Source organism: Genypterus blacodes, unplaced genomic scaffold (genome assembly GCF_046128005.1).
Source record: "Genypterus blacodes isolate CSIRO-AG114 ecotype Tasmania unplaced genomic scaffold, CSIRO-AGI_Gbla_v1 ptg000020l_1, whole genome shotgun sequence".
NCBI classification, from domain to species: domain Eukaryota; kingdom Metazoa; phylum Chordata; class Actinopteri; order Ophidiiformes; family Ophidiidae; genus Genypterus; species Genypterus blacodes.
In genome coordinates, this window is record NW_027466833.1 from 77,311 (window position 1) to 101,980 (window position 24,670).

Sequence of the window (24,670 nt, forward strand, 5' to 3'; positions counted from 1 at the left end):
TTTAATTTCAGGAAACTTTATCAGCAGGAGGCGAAATTAAGAGATGAGCTGGAGGTCATCAAGCTCAAATCCTGTCGGGGATTGACAACATGCATAGAACCTCAAGGGAGATGTACGAGAGGGAGAACAGGTATCTAGATCTATACTGCACAGAAAGTTGATGACATAAGTGTGCCGACAAATCATTAGGCTTTAACTGCAAAAGTCAATGATGTGTGTGTGTGTGTGTGTGTGTTAGTGGTGTGCGATACTGCATATTTTGGTATCGATCCGATACCAAGTAAATACGGGCCAGTATCGCCGATACCGATACTTTTCAATAAATAAGGTGGATGCGTCATTGAATTGCTAAATCTCAATTAATTTTCATGACCTTAAGTGTTTTTTTGTGATGTTTCCTCTTTTATCATTAAATAGTTGAAACCCGGAACAGAAATAGGACAAAGTTTATAATTAAATAGAAAATGCTTTATTATAAAATCATTTTCAGAAAAATCTTAAATAAAAAGTGCACACAAACCAGTAAACAAATTGAAACAAACAAGTACTGTTAACTCAAAACTATAATACAAAAATTAAATTAAAATTCTCAACAACAAAAACAACTGAAAATATAAATAATATGTAAACAACTTAACAACCCCCAAAGCCTTTAGTTAGTCTGTGCAGAACGGAAACAAAAAACGTTTTGGTTACAGGTTTTGGTTCAAGAACAGTATCATATTAACATTTCTTGCTTTTAATGCACTTCGTTTGTGACTCACTAACTGCCCTGCTTTTGAAAAAATCCTCTCAGCTGGCACTGATGTTGCAACCACTGACAGGTATTTTTTGTTGTTGTTGATTAGAGAATTGTTATTAATTCTTACTCAGGACTTTAATGATCCAGGCCCTTTTGTGTTTTAAACTTGTTTGTTACTGACTGCAATAAAATTGCTCCAACCTTGGCAGTGGTCTTTATTATCAGGACTCCTCTTCCTCATCCTTTCCAGATTAACCAATCCTGGTAGCTACAGACAAACACAGCAGGAACCTTAGCCTTTTGAGTTGTACGAGCCGAGACTCCTTTGGCTTTAAATATAGACATTCTGTACATACCTTTATCATTTCAGCCCTGTGCTCTTATTGGTGTCATATTAAACTCAGCCGGGGGGCTCGAACGCTCTACAGTTCTCAGTTGAGGTCTTTCAGTCTTTTCTCCTGTGGCTACAGTGCTTACCAACACACCGCCATCTTTTAATGGGACATTTCTGGACAAAGAAGGGAATCCACCACACACACACACACACACTCAGCATTTGAAACCAGCTGTATAAAGGCTTAGTGGCTGTAGAGAAAGTGAGGGAAACGGAGCCCTATGACACCACACATGCACACTCACATTTCCTCCAGCAGCAGGTGCCCCACCTGCCGCCCTCTCCACCAAACTCCGAGCTGGGCAGCCCCGACCAGCAGAAGGAACTGCTCAACACTTTGTCTCCTCCTCCCTCATACGCTGCCACCATCGCCTCCAAGCTGGCAGGAGGCCCCCCTGGACTCAGCCAAGGACCGGGACCCGGTTTGAACCTCCAATGGCCCCAGGTCATGGTCATGGACATTTGTTGTCTTTTCATATGAAATCATTGTGACAAATTTCACTTCAAGATAATATGGGTTAGGGTCCTTAGGTCAAAATGCTTTTTTTCTGAAAATTATAGTTTAACAGATTAAACCCATGAACACAAGTTAATTCTATGGTGGGAAGAATACTTCAATATTGTGATATCAGATTCAAACTCATCCTTACATTACATTACAGTCATTTAGCAGACGCTTTTATCCAAAGCGACTTCCAATAAGTGCGTTCAACAAAGGTAGATAATCTTTAATCTCATCCACCACAAATTCAGTGTTGCAACCTCAGTGTACACAGTAGTGCCGTTACTGCCATTCCAAATGGTTCTGTTCAATCTTTCCAGGTTAGGATTTGTGCTAAATCAAGACAAAACGTGGCCATTAGGTTTAAAAAAAAGCAGGTATTTTAATGTCAAAGTCCCTGTCTCTTGTGTTTGAAGCCTTTCAAAGGAGACTGAGCAGCTTCACTGTGGCTTATGTATAAAAATGGACGCCTTTACTCAGAGTAAAGAGACCAATGTCCTTCTTAAAGACGTCTGGGTTTCTTCATTTGGAAGAAGAAGCTTCTGCTGGGTGTTGGTTTCCATGTCAGCGGTCCAGTTTTGGTTTCTTGGCCTGTGGCTCAGCATCTGGGGCGGGAACACTCACACCAGGGATCTACAAGCCAGAGCAGGTTTGTTGTTAAACACTCTGGATGGGTTTTGTGTATTTTAGGACTAAACATCTCATTCAAACTTCAGCTGAAGCTCAATCTCGAACATAAACAGTTATTATTCTTTTTTGTTTAGTCCTTACCACAGGTTCAATCAGGGACATGCGGATCTTCTGGTGCTGAATATTGGAGTCGTCAAGGGTGATGGTGACCTTCACTTTGTCGAATATGCAGAAGGTGTGCTCCTCTACTTTCAGGGTGGGACCCTACGCACAAACACACACACACACACACAGGTCTGTGACCACAATGACCTTTGAACTGATCCAATGACGTGAGAAGGATTTCTTTGAAGCGCCTCTACCTCCTCGTTAAACATGAGGTTCGGGACAGTCTTGCCCTTGGTGTCAAAGAAGACGGTTCCCTCCATGCCAAACTTTGGGATGAGGACGATGATCGCGTTCTTCCTCACAAACAGTATGAATCCCTCCTCGTTCAGTATGCCTCGGCTCCTGAAGAACAACTGGAGAAACAAGACGAAGCGGGCGTTACAGATCATGAACCACGGGAAGGGTCTCCAGCTGAGAGGTGTGTGTGTGTGTGTGTGTGTGTTCACCTGTGTGTGGAAGGCTACAGACGCCCTCTGTGCATACTGAGCCATTTTGTGTCTGTAGTTGAGGTTGTTGCAGAGGGCGGATTGCTTGTGTTTGTCCATCAAGTCTGGGTAGGTGCTGTCTGCTGCTATGGCAACTGCCAGCAGACGGTGAACTATGATATCAGAGTACCTATGGAAGAAATGTGTTTATATTTGTGTTAAGTGGTAAGTTGAACATGCCTGAGATCATTGAATGTAAAGGCTGAGTCAGTTTCCTACCTCCTGATAGGTGAGGTGAAGTGTGTATAAATGGGTGAAGCCAGGCCGTAGTGGTGGAAGTCGCTGTCCATGCCGGAGCAGAAATACACAGCCTGCATCATGCAGCGAGTGGCCAAGATGCGCAGCAGCGTGTTGAAGTAGGCGAAGCCGTCCACTTTGGCCACGTCCAGAGAATCAGCCAGAGCCTTGGCTGAGTCTGTGTGGATCGCCACATCCTGATACAGGAGAGACACGTCAACTAATGAACATGTGCTTATTGCACTCAGCAGTCAAAGGTGAAGAAGTTGGAATGGTGGTTTTATACAACGTTAGGAGGTTAACTAACAGAGCAGGTAAAGCACCGAGACTGAACCCACCTTGGACTTGGCAGCTTTGATGAGGATGTCGTAGTTGGATGGAGGCGGCGCTGGATGTTTCCTCAGCAGGGCGCAGTCCGAAAATTCATCGTAGATCTTCTTGGCCACTGAAATATTGGCCAGCAACATGAACTCTTCCACCATAGAGTTTGTCTCCCTAACAAAGGAGAGAGAAGTTGAATCTACATGCATCTAGATCTCGGCACGACACGACAAGTCAGTGGAGAAGAGCACCTACATGAGTTCTTTAGTCTGGAGGTCGATGGGGTCATGGGTCTCGCTGTCCATGTGGAAACGGACCTCCAAGGACGACAGCGTCAACGCGCTGAAGACAAAGCAGAGTGAAGGTTAGACGATCCAGAGCAGCGGCCGGTGCATCTGACCTCACTGCTCCGTGCTCCTCACCCTTTTTGAATCCTTTGCTTCTTGAGGATTTTGGCGAGTTTGTTGAGGCCCCGCAGGCTCTGGGTGATGTCGTCATTTTTGGTGGAGTCGTCGATCCTCATCTGGGCCTCGGCGTAGGTAAGAGACGCCTGGCAGTGAGGAGGACACACAGCGTTCCACGTCCAGATGAAGTAAACATATGTGTGTGTGTGTGTGTGTGTGTGTGTTGTGTGTGTGTGTGTGTGTGTTACCTTGGAGTTGATGATACTTTTTGTGAACCTGGTCTTTAAGATTTCAGCCTTGTGGTTCATCTCCCAGATACACGAGAACGCCAATCTTGATACAGAAATGAGACAGAATCAGAGACAGAAAGAGACGTTTTGTGCTCATATTTACAGGCAGAATTCAATTTCAAACAGGAAAAACGACGTGTGTGTGTGTGTGTGTGTGTCATCTCACCTTTCCACATTGGAGCGCAGAGAGCACAGATTGGAGCTGAGCAGTTCAGGAACCATGTCTATTCTCTGTTAGAAGCATTAGACACAAAGTGTAACTTGTTTTATTTTGACAGGGTTTTCTAAATATTTTTACTTTAGCAATGTTTCAGTTTTGAATGTGACTAAAGACAACTCCACAGATCAATGCTGTGTTTCCTCTCACTTTGCCACACAGGTAGACGGTGGTCCCTCTGTTGGCCGCCTCTTTATCCATCGCGTTGCCAGGTCTGATGAAGTGACTGACATCAGCAATGTGGACACCGACCTACAGCAGACACACGACACTTTAGAGGGTCGGACGCACATAATTCTCTGTGTTCACAACCGCACGTTCATGCACTGTATGCTCCTCCTACTTCAAGGTTTCCATTGTCCAGCTCTTTGCAGTGCAGCGCGTCATCTATGTCTGTACATCCTGGAGGGTCCACGCTGCACACGGACAGAGGTCTCAGGTCCTCTCTTTGCGCCATGTCCTACACACACATACACACACAAGTTAAAAATGCACCTACACCTACATAGACCCTCTGTCAGCCTCATACCTGCACTGACATATCACCACCTCCTCCTCCTGTGGTTCCTGTCATTACCTCTGGCGTGATGGCCCAGGGCATCTTGGGAAGGAAGCTGAGCACAGCCTGAGAGAAGGCCTGGTGGGGGACGTCATGCTCCAGCAGCAGGACCTCCTGCTCCGTGTCTTTGTCCCCTGCTTGGCCCAGACTGCGCACAAAGTGACCCTGACAAAGAGGCGTAAACACCCATCGTGAGACGGAGAAGGTGCTCTGGCTGGTTCGTCTCCATAGAAACGCATGAGCATTTCAACTGTCTGTCACATTCAATTCAAGTTCAGTTCAGTCCGGAGAGGCTCCACTCACGTTTGGGTATCTGGAGTCTTTGGGCCAGCCGTCGATGGCCACCATGATCCTCTGGCCGGCTAGCGTGGAGGCCTGACGCGTCTCGATGCGAATGCGAGGGATGCGGCGATCGGCTGGGGTGAAAAGGTGCCGCGTGGACTAATAGAAGAAGAAATTCACAAACAGGAAAGGAAGGTGGAAGGAGAAAGGAATGATCAGCACAGTTTCAGCCAATACTATAGGGGTGGGGTGATGGGTCGACGTAAAACGACTACTCGATTACATAAATACCTCAATTTGCATAACCGTGTTGTCAAGAGAAGATGATTGGAGAAAACATTTAAATATTAATGAGATAAGTTTGATATTTATTTTGGGGGAAAAAATATATATTATAATTATATATAATCTATAGATTAATCGAAAAAATTATCTGTAGATTAATCGTTAAAAAAATAATCAGCCCTACAATAGTATACAAACTAATTCATCCTAATGTCAGTTTGTCGTTACCTCTTTGATTTGGGAGATGTTGAGCATTCCACAGAATGGCCTCCAGTTCCTTTTGATGATTCCCACTATCCTGCCTGTGGGCTTCCTGGCTGCTTCAGCTGCTGAGATCTTCAGCTGCTCACAGGAAAATGAACACAAAGGAAATTTAGGTCGTTTGTCTGTGCTGCCAAGGTTGCATTTCAATGGTAAACAGCCAAGGAGAATCTTCCTCCTCCGCATGGATGTGTCGCTCTGTCTGTCAGCTGACGAGGAGACGTGGGAGCGTTCCTTTAAATGTTTCATTCAATCACACATGAAGTCAAATGTACGCTCAGATATGTGGCTTATAACAGCGTCAGACTCCAAAATCGACACCGGTGATGTTATAAAACTAGCAAAGTTATAACATTGCTGTCATCTAAACCAGGAATGATGAATCAATGATGTCAGTACTTATACTTCAATAAATCTAGTTCATCTTTAGCAGCCAAGTCCCAACTCACTGCCTTCTCCTCATCATCTTCTTCAGTATTTTCGTCCTTTGCCCCCCCGTCATCCTGCAGTACGACAGAGGAGGGCGCCACCCACTGATCCCGTGGCAACAGCTGCACGGCGACCACATCCTGGTACACCGCCCTGTTCAGGTTCTGAAGACCTTGGATGAGAACCTGGAAACGAGCAGGAAGGGACAGACAAAGGTGAGAACACACACACACACACACACACACACACACACACACACACACACACACACACACACACACACACACACACACACACACACACACACACACACACACACACACACACACACACACACACACACACACACACACACACACACACACACACACACACACACACACACACCTCTGTGCTGTCCTCCCCCTCTCCCTGGACAAACACGGTGGCCTCCAGGTAGTTGTCCCTGCTGGCCCTGAAGGTGCCCTGGAGGAAGGAGCCGCTCTTGATGCCTGTTTGGATCCTGGACAGAGGCAGGTGCTCAGGGAACAACACTTTACTCGTCACCTCGTTCTGGAGCAGCGGACACGCAGAAAGGAACGGGAACGGACAGAGAGAACACAAGGAATATGTTTGGAAGAGTTTGGATGAAGAAATTCTGGATAAACTCTCTCTGCTCCTGCTTTACCTTCTCGTCGTTGGTCAATGCCAGACGATCCACCAGCTCAGGATTGGCTATCAGACTCTTTATGTATTCCTCACCTGAAATGAATGAATGAACCAGAGGATGACATCACCTCTATATTAGCTTTTGCTGCTTTCTAGAACAACCTGCTCTTGTTTCGTGACCTTTTCTTGGCCTCTGCTCTTACATTTGTACACCAGCAGGCCGCTCTCCGCCGCCTTCTGCTTGTTCCCCTGGTCGTTGGTGAGGAGGACCACCCTGAGCCCCTCTGCGTCCTCCTCACGCGCCTTCAGGTGCCGGCTGTACCACCTGGCCGCCTCGCGAATGGCCCGATCGTTGCGGTCATTGGAGCTCTCCCCTGGCTCACGCTCGATGAAGGTGTCTCTGCAGTGAGGAAGACTGTGTTAGTGAATATACTAGGAGCCATTATCTTTATCTATCCGTCTGTCTGTCTACCACACACGTATGTCATAATCATACCTGTGGTGTTCGTTGGTAAAGGTGTAGAAGTGTTTTTCTTCCTCATGTATCATGTCCTTCAGGCGTTTGTAGACCGGTGCACTGCGGTGGCGAACCTCCTGCAGCACCGTCTGGAGGATAATCACGTTACGAATCACAGGATCCTCCAACACGTCGATCTACAGGGCAGAAGAGAATCAAAAACATTACAGATGAGAGGATGAGACGTACGTGCTTTGATCCGGGTGAACCTGCTCTGTTTCCTTCTTTTAGGACGTTATCTCATGCAGATGGTGATTTGTAACCAGGATGTTAAGTTGGATTGGCTTGATTTTACCTAATTAAGTGAGCAGGGAGAGGATCTGGGCTTTTATAGACCTACAGTAGTTTAAAGAATATTCTATTAAGAATGTAAAGATATTGTGCCAATTACTTATTACAATTTCAGTCTGTAAAGTAGAAAAATAACAATGGGCGCACACTTCTATCGGCGATGTGTCAACACGTTAGACTGCGTGATACAAGCAGGAACCATGACATGAATGATAGAAGCAGTATAATCTAATGTACCTGATGTAACACCACATTCGTGTCGGGGATCAGGTAGTGTGTGAAGGCGCACAGGTTGCTCTCCACACACGCGTCTCTCTGCAGCTTCGGGGACTCCTGCTTGCATTCACTGCAAACTTCGCTCCCGCACCAGATATCGTCTCTGAGATAGTGTTCCCTCACCACCTTCATCACCCCGCCAGACCGGGTCTTCTTAACGAACGTTTTAGACTTCAACATGACGACGATCGAAAGGTTCAATATGTTCAATTCAGATGTTGATCCTGCTCTCTGAGATCCATCTACGAAGTTAGCGGCCCATGTGTAGACTAACACGGCGGTACGACAAACAACACACACAGAGTTTAAAGAAACTGACCCCACTGTGGATTTTACGCTTTGATCTGGTTTCCCAAACGCAGTTTGTCTGTGAAATGAAAGTTAATTTGTAAACTTCGCATCAATAATGTGTAATTCTGAAATCAAAAACTCTTCAAATTGTTGTGATTTTCAATATTAATTTTCTAATCCCGTCAGTATATTTGGTCGGCCAACTGGTGCACTTCCATGACAACAAAGCGGAGGAAGGCACTCTTGACTAGCTACATACGGAGTAGCCACATCGACAGCGACCCCTGTCACCTGGAGGAAGTACTGCATGATATGTGTAGCGCAAAGCATAGGGGAAGACGTTGTGTTTACGCCACTATGCGTTTGTACCTACAGGGGGCGCTGTGACCAAAGCAGCTCCACACCCGCCTCGTCAAAACAACGGCGGTTTCCAGGCACTCTGGAGCGGGACCCTTGAAAACAAGAGTCTCCAGCCCCCGTTCGTCTTGTTCAAGTTACTCCACCGTAAATACGTGTTATTTATTCTGCTTTTATGTTTCGGTACACAGGGTAGACATAGCATAGGTAGCAACGATAGCTAGAGAGCGCCGGATCGGCAGAGAGCATTTCGGACTTCTTAAACGTTATCGCCATGTTAATGAACTCTTCACGCGCTTTGTAATTCCACACACTCTCTCTCGATACGAGGTCCTGACCGAACTAAACACAAAATGCCTCCTAAGAAGCCGCAGGTTAAGTCTAGACTGGCCAACGTGTCCAGCTCCCTGGACCTGGAGTCGGAGGACGTGAGCCTGGAGACCACTGTGCCGACCACCGAGGATATGTCCTCGTCCGACGAGCAGCGGGACGCGACGCAGAAAGTGACCCGCCAACTGATCGAGAGGAAGCAGCTGCTGCACAGCCTCCAGCTGCTGAGGATCGAACTCTCCCAGAAGAGCCTGATCATAGACAACATGAAGGCCGACAACATGAGCAAGGTACCCGGGCTCTGGCTCGGTCTGGAGGGTTTGAGACCCGGAGACAGACTCCAATGTCCAAAGTTTAAATCTAATTTGCTAAAGTTAATTATAATTATAGTAAAAAGTGAACACATCTAAATGTACATACAGTGTAATATATGTTCCTCAGAATGTGGCCTGTAACCCCAGCAACCAAGCTTAGCCCTGTTAAAGGTGGGCTGGATCTGAGACACAGAAGTCTCCAGGTCTTAGTTTCCATGTTTTCATGTTTCCATGGTTTTGTCCCTCAGAGTGAGGAGCTGGAGGAGCGACTGAACGATGCTCTTCATCAGAAACAAGTGCTGGCACTCAGACTGGACAGTCAGCTGAAGCTTGGTCAGGAGGAGAACAGGTGAGGAAGGTGGAGGCAGGGACTGAGGTCTGCTTAGCTCTGATCATGTGATGTACTTCAGATTTAGATACATTTAAAATAAGAGTTAATTATCTTGTTATTAATAAGAATGATATTCCACAACCTCTTTCAGCTCCTGTGCCTCTTTAAACTGTTCAGGGGAAAAGTAAGCTGCACATTCAAAATGATGAGTCAGCTGATCTGAACAATACTGTGTCACCAGAAAGCAGCAGGCTCTTCGCAAGCAGGAGATGGAGGCCATCTTGCTGAGGCAGCAGCAGCTGGAGGAGACCAACCGGCAGCTGTGTGATAAGGCTGGAGAGCTGCGCTGGTCTATGAGGGACCTGGAAGTCTCCCAAGACCGGTACCAGGAGCTCCGGGACCTCCCAGAGGACAAACTCTCCATACAGGAATATGTAGCAGTAAGGGGACAGAACATGAAACCCTCCAACCTGATGCAGACGAGCAGGATGGTGACGACGATGTAGATGATGAAGATGATGAAGGTGTTTTCTCTCTGCTCAGATGCGTTTCTATGAGGTGGTGACTCCTTTGAGAGGTCAGGTGGCAGAGCTTCAGGTGATGAAGAGCAGCTTGACTGAAGAGCTGGACACACACAGGGCCCAGATGAGGGCTCTGATGGAGGTAACACACACACACACGCACGCACGCACACACACACACACACACACACACACACACACACACACACACACACACACACACACAGAAACACCCACACAATCACCCACACACACAAACAACCACACACACACACACACACACACATCGCATTGCATTATGTAATCTTTCATTCTATTTTATAAATTCTACAGCACAAACAATACACATGGACTCCTTTCCCAGGCTCTACACACACACACACACACACACACACACACACACACACACACACACACACACACACACACACACACACACACACACACACACACACACACACACACACACACACACACACACACACACTCTGTCCCGTTCACATACTGAAGCATGAATGAAGCATCGCCCTGCAGCATGAGGCAACACAGAGCACAGAATCTCTAAGCCGCGTCAGATTTGCACTTTCTGTGCCAGACGTGTCGGATCCAGCCGCCGCTCTTTTCTCGCCCGCCGAGATCAGTGAGAATTTCATGATGTGCTAAAAAAGAAACATCCCCGTCCTTTCAGTGCGGCTGTAGTGAGAGGATGATGCAACACGCTGCAGGCAGGGACAGCATGAATCAATGCAGGAAGCTCTGCAACTTGGTGTTTTCGTTGCAAATGTGAGGAGCCGTGAGCTTTGAGAGCATCGTCTGAGTCCTGCAAACAAAATGAGTACAAAGACGCTGTAGGTCCCATCATCAGTCAGTAGGTCCCATCATCAGTCTGTAGGTCCCATCATCAGCTTGTAGGTCCCATCATCAGCCTGTAGGTCCCATCATCAGCCTGTAGGTCCCATCATCAGCCTGTAGGTCCCATCATCAGTCTGTAGGTCCCATCATCAGCCTGTAGGCTCCACTATCAGTCTATAGGTCCCATCATCAGCTTGTAGGTCCCATCATCAGTCTGTAGGTCCCATCATCAGTCAGTAGGTCCCATCATCAGCCTGTAGGTCCCATCATCAGTCTGTAGGTCCCATCATCAGCTTGTAGGTCCCATCATCAGTCAGTAGGTCCCATCATCAGCCTGTAGGTCCCATCATCAGTCTGTCGGTCCCATCATCAGTCAGTAGGTCCCATCATCAGTCTGTAGGTCCCATCATCAGTCTGTAGGTCCCATCATCAGCCTGTAGGCCCTCCCCTGGATCGTAAATATAAATGGATGCTGCATGTATTTACTGTAAGCCTTACGTGTGTGTGTGTGTGTGTGTGTGTGTGTGTGTGTGTGTGTGTGTGTGTGTGTGTGTGTGTGTGTGTGTGTGTGTGTGTGTGTGTGTGTGCACGCGCGCAGAGCTACGAGGAAGAGCGGCGTCTCCGCACAGAGCTGGAGCTAAGGAGCCAGAGACTCACGCTGGAACTGGCCGACACCAAACAGCTGATCCAAGATGGAGACTTCCGCCGGGAAAACTACCCCAACATCAAACGGTGTGTGTGAGAGAGAGTGTGTGTATGTTAGTAACTGTGTGACTTGACTCTTACACGGGTGTGGCTTTTGTCAGTTCCCTTTGAAAAGACAAAGATCCCTCGTCTGCTCGTCTGATGTTCTGTCCTGGTGTGCAGGACTCTGTTGGCCCTCCTCACCTTTCTTCTTCTTCTTCTTCCCCTCTTGGTTTGCAGCGAGCGTGATGCCTTGGAGTCAGAGGTGAAGGAGCTGAGGAGGAGATGTGCGACCTTAGACCTGACTCAGGTGGCGCTGTCCAGGGAGAGGGACACGCTCAGCAAAGAGGTGACAAGCGTCTTCACAGGCGTCCGTCTCCAAGGCGTTTCACTCAGGACGTCTAACGCTTCTGTGTTACCCGTCTTGGCCTGCAGGTGGCGACGTTGCAGCAGTCGGCGACGCTCTTGCAGAAGGACAAGGAGTACCTCCACAGGCAGAACATGGAGCTGAGTGTCCGCTGTGCACACGGAGAGGAGAGGCTGGAGAGACTGCAGGTCCCTGCGCCCGGACAGACAGGACAGACATCCATACCAGAGGCTGTGATGACTTTGTGTAACGTGTTCTTTACCTTCCGTTTCCATGGCGCAGGTACAGTTGGAGGACACCAAGAAGGCCCGGGAGGAGGCTTACGACAAATACGTGGCGTCCAGGTCAGATTCTGCACGTTTAACATGAAGACATCAATACACCTGAAACTTAAGAATCGACTTTACACCTGGAGGGGCAGAATGATTGATGAGCTGAACATGAGCTGATCAAATAGTGCCGTGTCATCGTTCCACACACACGATCACTGATGTACACACTTGTTATTGTCCACATTCACCTCCGACCTCAAACGTCTCTGGAGCCAAAGTTTGAGGTCCCAAAGCCTGTTTTCTTTATCTCTGTCCACATAGTTTTGTGCTGATTCACTCTTTGTTTGCGCCACGTTTTCTCATCTCAGAGATCATTATCGGTCGGAGTACGAGGCCAAATTAAGAGATGAGCTGGAGAACATCAGGCTCAAAACCAGCCAGGAGATCGACAACCTGCAGAGAACCTCCAGGGAGATGTACGAGAGGGAGAACAGGTACCTAGATCTATGGATCTATACTGCACAGAACCTCTCTGAGAAGCTACAGACACAGATCAGGAGGGTTGATGATGTAAGTGTGCCAAAAGATCATTAGGCTTTAACGGCAAAAGTCAGTGATGTGTGTGTGTGTGTGTGTGTGTGTGTGTGTGTGTGTGTGTGTGTGTGTGTGTGTGTGTGTGTGTGTGTGTGTGTGTGTGTGTGTGTGTGTGTGTGTGTGTGTGTGTGTGTGTGTGTGTGTGTGTGTGTGTGTGTGTGTGTGTGTGTGTGTGTGTGTGTGTGTGTGTTTTGACCAGGAACTTGCGCGAGGCTCGAGACAACGCTGTGTTGGAGAAGGACAGAGCGCTGACTGCAGAGAGAGAGGCTCAGTCCAGATACGACCAACTGCTGGAACAGTGAGTTTGTCCCATCCGTCCACAACCAGGCAGCATCGCGTCCTATTCAGCTTCCTGTCTGCTTCCTGTTAGGGCAAATACGGCTTGTGGCAGTTTGTAGGGCCTTGGCGCCGCCATAAACATTCCACCTGTAACTGCTGCACATTATGTAAATGAAGGTCATGTCCTCAGCTGTCCCGCAGGCTGTGTGCGTGTGTGCGTGTGTGTGTGTGTGTTTGTGCCAGGATCCAATCATGTCTCTTCACCTGAGGGCAGATCTTCAACCTGAGGCACTCGGGCCAGTTGGTACAGTTTTGTGTCACCTTGAATACTACCCCACATAATTACTCTCTAGTCTTCATGAAGACGCTGCGGTGCGTGTGTGTGTGTGTGTGTGTGTGTGTGTGTGTGTGTGTGTGTGTGTGTGTGTGTGTGTGTGTGTGTGTGTGTGTGTGTGTGTGTGTGTGTGTGTGTGTGTGTGTGTGTGTGTGTGTGTGTGTGTGTGTGTGTGTGTGTGTGTGTGTGTGTGTGTGTGTGTGTGTGTGCGTGCGTTCATAATGCTAATCGCTTGACTTTGTGGCAGAACGTAGCGTCTGTTCTTGCCTCGGCGCACACGCCGGTGTTGTGGGTGTGACTCTGGTTTACGATCACATGAAAGGTCGGCGAGGTCACGAAAGAGTGAGGTCACAAGGAGTCTGAGGTCACGAAAGAGTCTGAGGTCACAGAAGAGTCTGAGGTCACAAAAGAGTCTGAGGTCAAAGAAGAGGTGGAAGGTCAAAGCAGAGGTGAAAGGTCAGCTCGGTCACTGACCTCTCCGGCTGCTCGTGGGGAATGAAAGCACAGGTGGAACGCAAAGTGACAGAGGAGGCGAAATGTTTACTGTGCATCTCCAGACGTCACAACATGATGTCATTATGATGTCATCATCCCTGTTTAGTTTCTCCCTCTTCCATCTCCTCTTCACTCTTCTTATTAAACCTGTCCACCCTCCTGTCTGCTCCCACACGTCCAGCCTTCCTCCTGACGGTGGCGCTACACCGGCCCGTAGACTGAAACTCTGGCGATGTTCTCATATGAAAGTGATGAACGTGGTGATTGAGCAATAGGAGCTGTTCTTCATCCTCATTCTGCTTTCAGGCCACATTTCCCATTTTACTTGTGTCTGTAAGAGGTCACGGCCTTCTTCAAAGTTTCCACTCTTGCATGGATATTGCAACAGATACATTGAAGTCCCTGAGACCTGCACGCACACACACACACACACACACACACACACACACACACACACACAGACCCGACACACGCTTGTGGCATTTCATTTTGTTTCTCTGTCACTCCACACGTCCGTAGAATATACAGCCTCATCAATTCAGAGTCAATATTCAATTATATTAGTTTTTTTCTTTAATTTCCTTTATTATTTTTTCTTGCTGCAGTCTCTAAGACACACACACACACACACACACACACACACACACACACACACACACACACACACACACACACACACACACACACACACACACACAGCAGCAGCAGTGGTGTCCCTGGGCTAGTACTACTGACCTGACATGCCAGTCATTTCTCTAGATCCAGACCACCAGCTGTTGGTCTTTCCACACACACACACACACACACACACACCCTCTGCGCTCTCTCTCTGCCCACGATCACATTCCCTCTCTGCGTCGCATCGCAAGCCAGCAACGACAGATGCTCGCCACAAGCCCTTAACCCCTAACCCCACGCAGGCCCCTATTTTTGGGGGCTAAGAATGAGGCGGGCAAGCTTGAAATGGCGTCAGATGATTCGAGCGCGGAGGCCAGCTAGAATCTATTTCAGAATGCCGGCGAACATGCGAGTCGCAGCATGTCTGAAGCAGGCAAAGTTCCATTTTCACCCACTTAGTCGACCTTATTCAGCCCCGTGATGTCACTTCCTGTGTGCAGCACCTGAGTCGCTCTTCAGCAGCACGTCAAAGGAGAGACGATGGTGACGCCCCCCCCCCCCCCCCCCGAGGGTTACAACGCTTTATTCCGTCTTTGAGATCAGAGTACAGCGACCACTGATCAAAAAGAATGTCTGACATGTGGACCACGTGCACACGTCTGTCACCACGGACGCATATCTGCTGCATGTTCCCCACGGATGATGAAATCCTGTCAGGTCAGCTGTAATCGAGAGTTATTAATATTATCCAACCAACCTCCGCGGGCTGAGAGAGTGTGTGCAGAGAGAGAGAGAGAGTGAGAGTGTGTGTGTGTGTGTGTGTGTGTGTGTGTGTGTGTGTGTGTGTGTGTGTGTGTGTGTGTGTGTGTGTGTGTGTGTGTGTGTGTGTGTGTGTGTGTGTGTGTGTGTGTGTGTGTGTGTGTGTGTGTGTGTGTGTGTGTGTGTGTGCGCGCGTGCGTGCGTGCGTGTGTGTGTGTGTGCGCACAAGTCTGTACACACCCATTAATGTGACACATCGAAGTGAAACCTTCAGTTCTTTCTTTCTTGTTTTGCTCTGATTTTTAAACGATTCAACCCCGGAATCTGAGCGACGCTTCAGCACAGCACAGTGTTATTGCACATCAGTGATAAAGTGTATCTGTGTGTGTATTTGCAGATAAAGAAGCAGAAATAGCAGTAAATAAAACCGGCTTAATCAAAATCATTCAGGTTGAATTTGGGCTAAATGTGTCAGAAGGGCGTGGAAGTGAACGTTTGATCTTCTTTAACTGCTTTCATCTGCATCTCTGGTGAACCCTTCACCGCGTAGAAAAGAATCCAGGAGGAATGAAGACTGTGGCGTATTGGGCTGACAGCGACGCTCGTGTGCGATCAAATAAGGTCAAACGCTGCTGTGAGCGACATTGAGAAATACTTTCAGGCATCCAAATGTTTGAAGACTTGGCTTCCCGCCTTGAACCGCCTCCAAGTTCTTAGCTACCATCACACACATCCAAGATAATACTCGAAACGTCTTCATTGCGCAACGTCACGCACACCAAAGGAGCGTTTCCCTGCCAATATTCAAGTCTGTTGTCATGCACCAGAGCCAAATAACAACCGAGAGTAAATACGTCTCTGTGACGAAGACATCAGGGTGGCCTGGACGAGCTTTAATGGCTGAAGCCCGAGTGGACACGCTGCCAGGTGTTTGATACGTTTCTTTAGATGCTTTGAAACATAAATTATCTCTATAAACATAGAAACAAACAGCCGATGGAACAGATTCCGAGGTTTTTCCGCACTAAAGGTCGTGACCCTGACAGTCCACGGCGCTGCAGTCACTGTGAGACATATGTTTCTCCTTCCGGACTGAGGCGTCGGACACATACTGCCTGATCCGATTTAGCGAGGTGACTCTGTCTCTCTGTCTCTCTGTCTCCCGTCCCACCCGAGGTTTCGTCAGCTCCAGCTGGGCACCGACAGCCGGGTAGGCGAGCTGTCCAACCAGGCCAAGCTGCACTCGTTCGAGGCGGAGCGCGCTCAGATGGTCAAGGAGGAAACGGCCAAGGCCCTGGCACAGTGCCAGGTGGAATGCCAGAAACAGCAGAAGAAACTGGAGGTAAACACGGCGGAGGACACGTAAAGATGAGTGAGTCTGAGTCCTCACACATGTTTACAGGTGGACATGTGAACGCTCATATTAGAGCGTCACACTGAGCCCATGATGCAGAGCTCAGTGTTGCTCTTTACTCTGACGGGTCTATATGCCTAAAACGTTCATGCTCACCTCTGAGATCCAGTCTGGACTCCACTCCTGTCTCTGTTTACTGTAACACACTCATTTAGAAGAGACGCTCATCGATTGTAAGTGAACCACATGTCTCAGTGATCTGCTCCTCACATCCACATCTCCACCTGGGTTTGACTCTCGATATGATGCAGTGATGTGTTTGAGAGCTACATCACTCACTTCCTCTCCCTCCCTCCTCTCCCTCAGGTCCTCACCCAGGAGTTCTACAGGTTGCAGACGTCTTCAGAGAAGCGCGTGGCGGAGCTGCAAACTCACAACGCCGAGCAGGCGACTCGGCTGGAGACGTACGAGAAGCTTGAACAGGAGCTGGATCAAGTCACCATGCAGGCTGCGGAAAGTAAGGACGCAACTTTAGCCAGCACAGCACGCTTATTACTAATGACAAAGATCAAACTGTTTCTCCCAACAAACATGAAGGCAGCATTTAGGTTTTACTTTGTGTGACTCAGGTGTGTGTACCAACAAACGCTCCACATTACCACATCTCACACACAATGTCCAGATGTTCAGCTCCTTTACGTCTGAACTCGCTCGTCACAGGCTGATGATGACCTATGACCTGATGATCAGTTTCAGTATTAATTTATTGATCATGCGTTTGTGTTTGTGTCTCCTTTTCCAGTTAAGGATGAAGAGGAGGCAGAGAGAGTTCTTTTCTCCTACGGTTACGGTGCCAACGTTCCCACAACGGCCAAGAGGAGACTCAAACAGAGGTGCAGCACGCCGTCATTTCCTTAGCGCTTGACATCACGCCGATTCTGTCACCATCAAGTTTAACCAGAAAGCGCCCGTTGACAGTTTAGGTGATAAAGGTTTTGGCTGCTGGCTCAGGATCGTCTCAACACGTCTGACAGCAGGAAGAGAATCGGTTTCACCACCGTGCATGAATTTGTTTTAAGTACCAGAAGCGGTGGAACCTGACACACCAGCTCACACACCAATTACCTGCCGGAGTTAACCACAGCTTAAGTGATCTCTTTGACAGATGGGCATCAGTGTGATTGATTGATAGTGGCATTTCCTTCCTGACATAACAAAGATCTGGTAAACACACAAATAACTTCAGACTTTAACCTCCATCTGCCGCCATTTAAAGGAACTCTAAACCTCAAAGAAAGTTATTTGTATAGGATACAGTAGAGCAATGACGCCGTGGGTGCAAAATACAAATAGAGAGTTTGCTTGTTGTTTACATATGTAAACATGTAAACCTTTGCACTGCATTCTAATCTGGAAACAAATCTAGGAGCAAAGACAAAAACAAGTGTGCACGCGGTGTCAAAGTCCCACGTTTGGGCCCCAACTTTGGTTGTGAACGTCCCAAAGGGAAACGCCGTTGATGTACACACACTTGTGGTGTGTACTTGTTGCTGTGATCATTTTCATATTGCGTTTGTGTTTGTGTGCAGCGTTCACCTGGCCCGCAGGGTTCTGCAGCTGGAGCGACTCAACACGTCACTGAGCCGAGAGCTGGAGAGCCACAAGTCACAGACGGGCCAGATATCTGAGGAGGTAAACACACACACACACACACACACACACACACACACACACACACACACACACACACACACACACAGATGCAGGATCGCCACCAAAGGGGTGAATTTGAAGTGCTTGTAAAAGAAATAAGAAAACTGAACAAAAGCCTGCAAGTCCCCACATGCAACTCTCACTCTGTGTCCATGAAAGCCTGTTTTCCTTTAATCACAAACCCCCCCCACTTAACAGATTACAGTTGTTTCATTGCAGCTCCTCTTAAAGACAGAATGATTTCCACGTTCTCTGGTGACATGAGAGCGTCATGATCTCCTCCTCCGCCTCCTCTCTGGCCGCCTGGTGTGTACCTGCTCACAGAGAGCGCGGTGTGATCTCTGCTCTGGGTCTGTCAGCTACAGTCAGGGTGGTATGAAGAAACCTCCTGTGTTGTTTCAAACATCTACCGTGGGAGAATGAACCCGCCGGCAGCTTTTGTGTGAGAGTAATGCCGAGCCTGTCAAACTGAACTTAGGTTACAAACACTGCGGCCCTCACACGAGGAGCCGGAGTGTGAGAGGCTGTCACAGGTATCGACGGAGAGGGAATCACTGCCAGAGAGCGTGACCGCCGCGCTCTTCCCCCTCCCAACAAGCCGCCGAGGCTTGTAAAGGTGTTTGGCAAACTATGTACAGGTGCACACAATGCTTTCACTTAATTTGGGCGTGTGCTCTTCGCCTGGGCATTACTGTGCCGGTGCGTGTCGGAGTCACATGTACGTGACTCGTGTCCCCAAACACCGACCAGCGAGGAGGCGGCCCGTGTGAAGAGAGACCTTGTTCCCTTATTTTACTGTGAATGAGACGAGAGATTGAGCCATCCAGATTGGGAAGGGTGGGTGTGGGTGTGTGTGTGTGTGTGGGGGAGCGGGTCGAGTGGTGAAAGCCAGCCATTCACCTGTCAGCCGTGATTGACTGGCACTCGTCTGGAATACCTCATGATTCATCGAGTATGAAAAGAAGAAGTTGAATAATTATCTCTGGACTTGACTGTAAGGTTTAAGGGTGTTAACCACTTCACCGCCCACACAGACGCCCTGACTAACGCTGTCTGTCAGATCCCACCCAGCTCCACTCACCTCCTGCTGTAAAGGATTAATATGTAACAACCACGTTTATCGCCACTTACCCAGGTTCTCAGGAAATCTGTCTAGTTTCAGTTGAGTTTGTAGAGGCGTAGATTACTACTGTGTTTCAGCGCCCTAATCTGCTGTGTGCGTGTGTGTGTGTGTGTGTGTGTGTCTGTGTGTACGGTGTGTGTGTGTGTGTGTGTGTGTGTGTCAGATAGATCATGAGCTACAACAGAGATATGAACTCTAACCCTACGAGGTGTGTATCCTGGGCAACATGCCGTGTTTAAAATGGTACAGAAACGTTAGAGTAACCCTTAAATCAACCAAATATCAAACTATAACCCACGATAGATTCTATATTAATATAGTAGATCAAACAACGTTAATTCTGTAAATTAAAAAGTAAATAAATAAGTTTATATACAACCACAAATTATATAAAGATACAATATCAGCTCAAAGTCTGACTAACACATCTATCTAATCTATTCTGTAACAAATGCATGAATGAGTCAGGTTAGAGAGTAAACATGAGGAAGATGATGAGGATGATGATGATGGAGGCCAAGCAGCTAAAGGGGATTTGTTTTACGCCGGCTCTTCACTCTCGAACAGAAACTCTCCAGGCCTGCTCTTTGCTCTCAGCAGCTTACACACACACACGCTCGTCACACTGCACATTATTTTGAAAGGGACTCCACCTCTTAAGTCCACCGGCGCTCCGCTGACACAGCCGGCGTGTGTCAACAAGTGTTTGCAGTGCCGATAGCGTGTGACAGCGCCGCCCTGCAGCTACACAGAGGCCCCACGTGGTGCTGTCTACACATGGAGCCAGTGTTTGTGTGTGTGTGTGTGTGTGTGTGTGTGTGTGTGTCTGTCAGAATGCAAACACGGCACTCCGAGGCTTGAAACGTCTACGTCCATCTGTCCCTGTGTCCCTGTGTCCCTGTGTCCCTGAGCCAGAGGGACAGAGTGATGCGGCGTCACACTCGTTCACCAAGCTTCCGTCGTGTTAATTAGCATTCCGCTGTTTGATTTAGGATTTGTTGTTGCGAGATGTCGCCCAGTTAAAAGGCTGACAACAGCTCTGAACTACTGCTGAACTCTGGTGTCAAAGCTAAATGGACGGAGGCGCCTGAGACAAAACTGCAACCGTCAAGTGACAAAAACACAAACCGATGGTACGAGAATGAGAGAAAGGTTGGGAAAGAGAAATCGTCCAGTCACAGGAGGGGGCGTCACCCGTGCTCAGAACAGATCAGAACCTGCCCGTTAAACAAACTAACAGCCGTAAATATCAAAGTTACTAAAACACACACAGCGTCTCCTGTCAGAGGGAAACGGGTGTTTTGCATGACGCCGTGGTGTTGGAGTCATTTGACGCGCAAGTATAGAAAATACGCTGGCATCCCGCGATAAAAGCTTCTGTAATGAAGGTTTTATGAATGAAGGAACCTGGCTGCTATCTGCCCTTACACACACACACACACACACACACACACACACACACACACACACACACACACACACACACACACACACACACACACACACACACACACACAAACACATTCAGTATCTGTGTCAAAATCAAAATGGGTCCCATGACTGTCTGGGTTCTACGATGATGGGGAAAAACCCCGGAAAAGTTGTGGAATTTTAAACAGAGATCAAAATCACGCCGAGGTGTTTTTATTTCCTCCTAACTCACTGTGGTATCACCTGGCAGCAGCTCGCTCTGAGTTATCATCACCCAGATCTTTCACCATCGCTTCACCTCCATGCTGATGTGATACATTTAGGCTACGCTGCTGTGAAAGGTTGATTCACTTATTGCACCGTAGGAAAAGGGAACAAACTTGCTCAGACTCGGTCACGGATGCTTAGTCGTCGTCTGAAGTCCGACCTAAAGCCGTGAACCTGTCTTATCTGATCTTTTTCTCACATGTACTCTCATGTACACGTGTCGCTCCTCAGTTATCGGCCGCCAACCAGCTGTTGCAGCAGACGCAGCAGCCCTACGGCTACCTGATCGAGTCGGTGCGACAGAGGGATGCACAGATCGGCGCCCTGAGGGAGCGGGTGGCCTCGCTGGAGGGCGACGTCAGGTAAGATGCGCAGGAAGACAGACGAGCACTCGTCCAACTCTCTTTGCTCATTTTCTTACATTTTCAGCCACACCTTCCTCCCCGTCACCCTCTTCCTCTGCTGCTTATTCTAGCTGTGTCTATACGCGCTCTTGAGTTGTTTGCATCCTCTTTGTTTGCATCACCTGAGCACCTCTGCATGGCACGGACCCTAAATCTCACTGGCCCTGCTGTGCATTTCTAAGAAGTATGCAAACTGACAGACTGTGCAGGTTTCCTTTTGCTGCTGAGCGCTTACCTGGGGTCAGCGGGAGAGGGGGAGGGGAGGAGAGGGGAGGGGAGGAGAGGGGAGGGGAGGGGAGGGGGGAATGCCCTTAAAATGCATCCAGGCTTCTCAAAAACGCTCCATCTGGCAAATAGATAGACTTCTCCCCAGAGACGTCGTATAGCAGTGGCTGGTTCAGTTATGTGGAAACCTCAAAACTCAGCAAAAACATGCAGAGGTAAGAAAACAACAACAACAACAACAACATAAACATGGAGGGGCATCGCAGACGATCTGTGTTCAGTTGATGAAGTGCAGTCTCAGGTTAGCAGGTGACATGCAAACCTGGCTCTCAGGCACGGGACGGCCTCATGGAAAACAGGCCCACAGCTTTTTTCCGAAACATTCTCTGTAAAAAGGTGGCAAAGCTGTGTGTGTGTGTGTGTGTGTGTGTGTGTGTGTGTGTGTGTGTGTGTGTGTGTGTGTGTGTGTGTGTGTGTGTGTGTGTGTGTGTGTGTGTGTGTGTGTGTGTGTGTGTGTGTGTGTGTGTGTGTGTGTGTGTGTGTGTGTGTGTGTGTGTGTGTGTGTGTGTGTGTGTGTGTGTGTGTGTGTGTGTGTGTGTGTGTGTGTGTGTGAGTGAGTGTGTGTGTGTGTGTGTGTGTGTGTGTGTGTGTGTGTGTGTGTCTGCTTTTTTTTCCTCCAACATTTGCAAGATGATTTGTTTCAGAGCAGCCCCCTGACAGGCTCCTGCTTGTGCTCCTCACTGCCCCAGGACAGAACTCTGGGTCCCCTACAAAAACCTGAGATTTATAAGCCCTGAAAGCCCTAACAGCTTGTGAAAACTTGTGAAAATGGATGGTTAATTCATTTAGTTTTTCCTTTGCTTTGCGTATTTTCTTGGCACTGGATGGGAGAGGGGAGATCTTAAGGCCCGATCCTGATCCTGATCCTGATCCTGATCCTGATCCTGATCCTGATCCTGTGTCGGCTGTAATCAGGCCGCACCTTTAACTCCACTAAAGCACATTCTTAATGGACAGTATCTATACGTTACATCATGTCTTCATTCTCTCAGTGGTCTGCTGGGCCGTTTCATTTATGATTCCATCTGTGACTCACTGGACCAACTTGTTCATCAAGGTTCCCTTTGTCCTTTAAGCAAGCAGGGAGAAGGGGCATTGAATTCAAAACTTCAAGCAAGAATAGAGCTTTAGAATTGATCTGTTTGCCTGTCTGTGTGTGTGTGTGTGTGTGTGTGTGTGTGTGTGTGTGTGTGTGTGTGTGTCTGCGCGTGCGCCCAGTTCCCTGAGGAAAGAGCGGACTACTCTGGAGCAGGTGAAGAACAACATGGCGGCAGATCTGGAGCGACTCCTCAACCACCGAGAGGTACCTCAGAACACTCACGTGCAGCACAGCCAGCATGTTGCATCATCACACTCAGGGTCAGGGGTCAACAGAGTTCACCATGCTGAGGCCACCTGCCAGTTCAGAGCAAACGTTTCATCTCAAGCCTGCTTTACTTACTTTTTCAGTCCTGTGATAAAAAAAGGTCTTCCAGAATTACGTGCGAATATGTGTGTGTACATGCATGTGTGTGTGTGTGTGTGTGTGTGTGCGTGTGTGCCCCAAGCCAGCCGTTTGGTGTAGGAAGTATGTGCCCCGTCATACAACAGACAGCTGTTCCTCAGCTCGGCTGTTTGGGATGCCACTGGAGTGTTTGTGTGTGTGAGTGTGAGTGTGTGCTGGTGCGTGTGTGTGACATGCCAGGGCTCATGTCCTCAGGGGTGATAAATAGAACCGTGAAATGTCCAGGAGTCCTCCCCTCTGCCCTGCTGCCACCCCAGCAGACCCTGTCCCAGAGTTTGAATGAAGGAGGTCAGGAAACACAGAAGATCCAGAAGAATCCTCCGAAAATGGGATTGTTAGAACTGGTTTCAAATTGGTGTTATAATTATTCAGAAGGTGTCATGGTGATAGCTTTGTGTAGATGGAATAAATGGTTAGATCTTCTAGGTTTTCTGCCCTTGTACTTGGTTGATCTCTGCTGATCTCTGGCCCACTGAGGGTTTGTTGCTGTTCTTAACCCCGCTCTCCCCTCCTGTCCCCCGTTTCTGCTCAGGAGTTAGCTGTGATGAAGCAGGTCCTGATCAGCATGCAGTCCGGAAAGGAGAACCCTCTGAATCCACCAGAACCAGACGGAACCGCTGTCAGGAGCACCGGCGCCAGGAAACACCAGTCCAAAAGCGTCAGGATCACAGAAGAAGAGTCGCCAAACAAACCCAAACACATTGTATTTGTAGGTATCTAGTGAGCTCGGCTAGTTAGACCAGCTGGAGTCGTTCTTTGAGACCCCATTGGAACCGAGCAAGAAAGTTGAGAAGTTTCAGGAAGAATTTCTCCTCACCTAACTTTGTTCTTTCCTCTCTGTTTCTTTTCAACACAGACAAAAAAAGAAGCTCCCAACTGGCAGAAACGGAAGCCCAACTGAGCCCAAGATCATCTTCTTCTCATCAATTGTTCCTCAGGGCTTTAATGATCCATTCTTCTTTCCAGGCCTTTGTGTTTTTTAACTTGTACATAACTTTTTAAATATAAGGAGCACAAACCGCCCTTTTGTCTCGCATTTGGTTTTGTTCAGTTCCATGTTTTGTTCAGAGGATTCCTTGAGTCTTGGTCCCAAACCAGACGAGGTAATACCTTCCACAGGGCGCACGCATTCCTAAACAGCTGACTGCACAGAAATTCCTCCAACCTTGGCAGTGGTCTGTATTATCAGGACTCCTCTTCCTCATCCTTTCCAGATTAACCAATCCCGGTAGCTACAGACAAACACAGCAGGA

The 24,670-nt window shown here is 48.2% G+C and overlaps 2 protein-coding genes across 2 annotated transcripts; one reads left to right on the plus strand and one right to left on the minus strand.

The window, feature by feature from the left end:
- Positions 1-2,000: 2,000 nt before the first annotated feature.
- Positions 2,001-8,414, minus strand: dis3 (DIS3 exosome endoribonuclease and 3'-5' exoribonuclease). Its single transcript, XM_076141772.1, has 21 exons — positions 7,900-8,414; positions 7,351-7,508; positions 7,058-7,254; positions 6,874-6,947; positions 6,594-6,758; positions 6,227-6,391; positions 5,745-5,858; positions 5,253-5,390; positions 4,968-5,114; positions 4,734-4,850; positions 4,541-4,642; positions 4,340-4,404; positions 4,132-4,216; positions 3,902-4,029; positions 3,735-3,821; positions 3,497-3,653; positions 3,141-3,355; positions 2,883-3,051; positions 2,631-2,789; positions 2,410-2,532; positions 2,001-2,271 (listed from the first exon to the last, which is right to left on the minus strand). Exons 1-21 carry the CDS (start codon positions 8,116-8,118, stop codon positions 2,203-2,205), a joined length of 2,853 nt encoding a protein of 950 aa, XP_075997887.1. The 5' UTR covers positions 8,119-8,414; the 3' UTR covers positions 2,001-2,202.
- A 219-nt stretch (positions 8,415-8,633) lies between these two features.
- On the plus strand, positions 8,634-24,445 carry pibf1 (progesterone immunomodulatory binding factor 1). Its single transcript, XM_076141791.1, has 18 exons — positions 8,634-9,206; positions 9,479-9,579; positions 9,803-10,001; positions 10,105-10,224; positions 11,533-11,666; positions 11,859-11,967; positions 12,054-12,173; positions 12,268-12,329; positions 12,626-12,751; positions 13,051-13,149; positions 16,513-16,678; positions 17,057-17,207; positions 17,493-17,583; positions 18,280-18,382; positions 21,456-21,586; positions 23,132-23,216; positions 23,950-24,126; positions 24,274-24,445. The coding sequence occupies exons 1-18, from the start codon at positions 8,940-8,942 to the stop codon at positions 24,316-24,318; spliced, it is 2,286 nt and encodes a 761-aa protein (XP_075997906.1). The 5' UTR covers positions 8,634-8,939; the 3' UTR covers positions 24,319-24,445.
- The last annotated feature ends 225 nt before the right edge of the window (positions 24,446-24,670 follow it).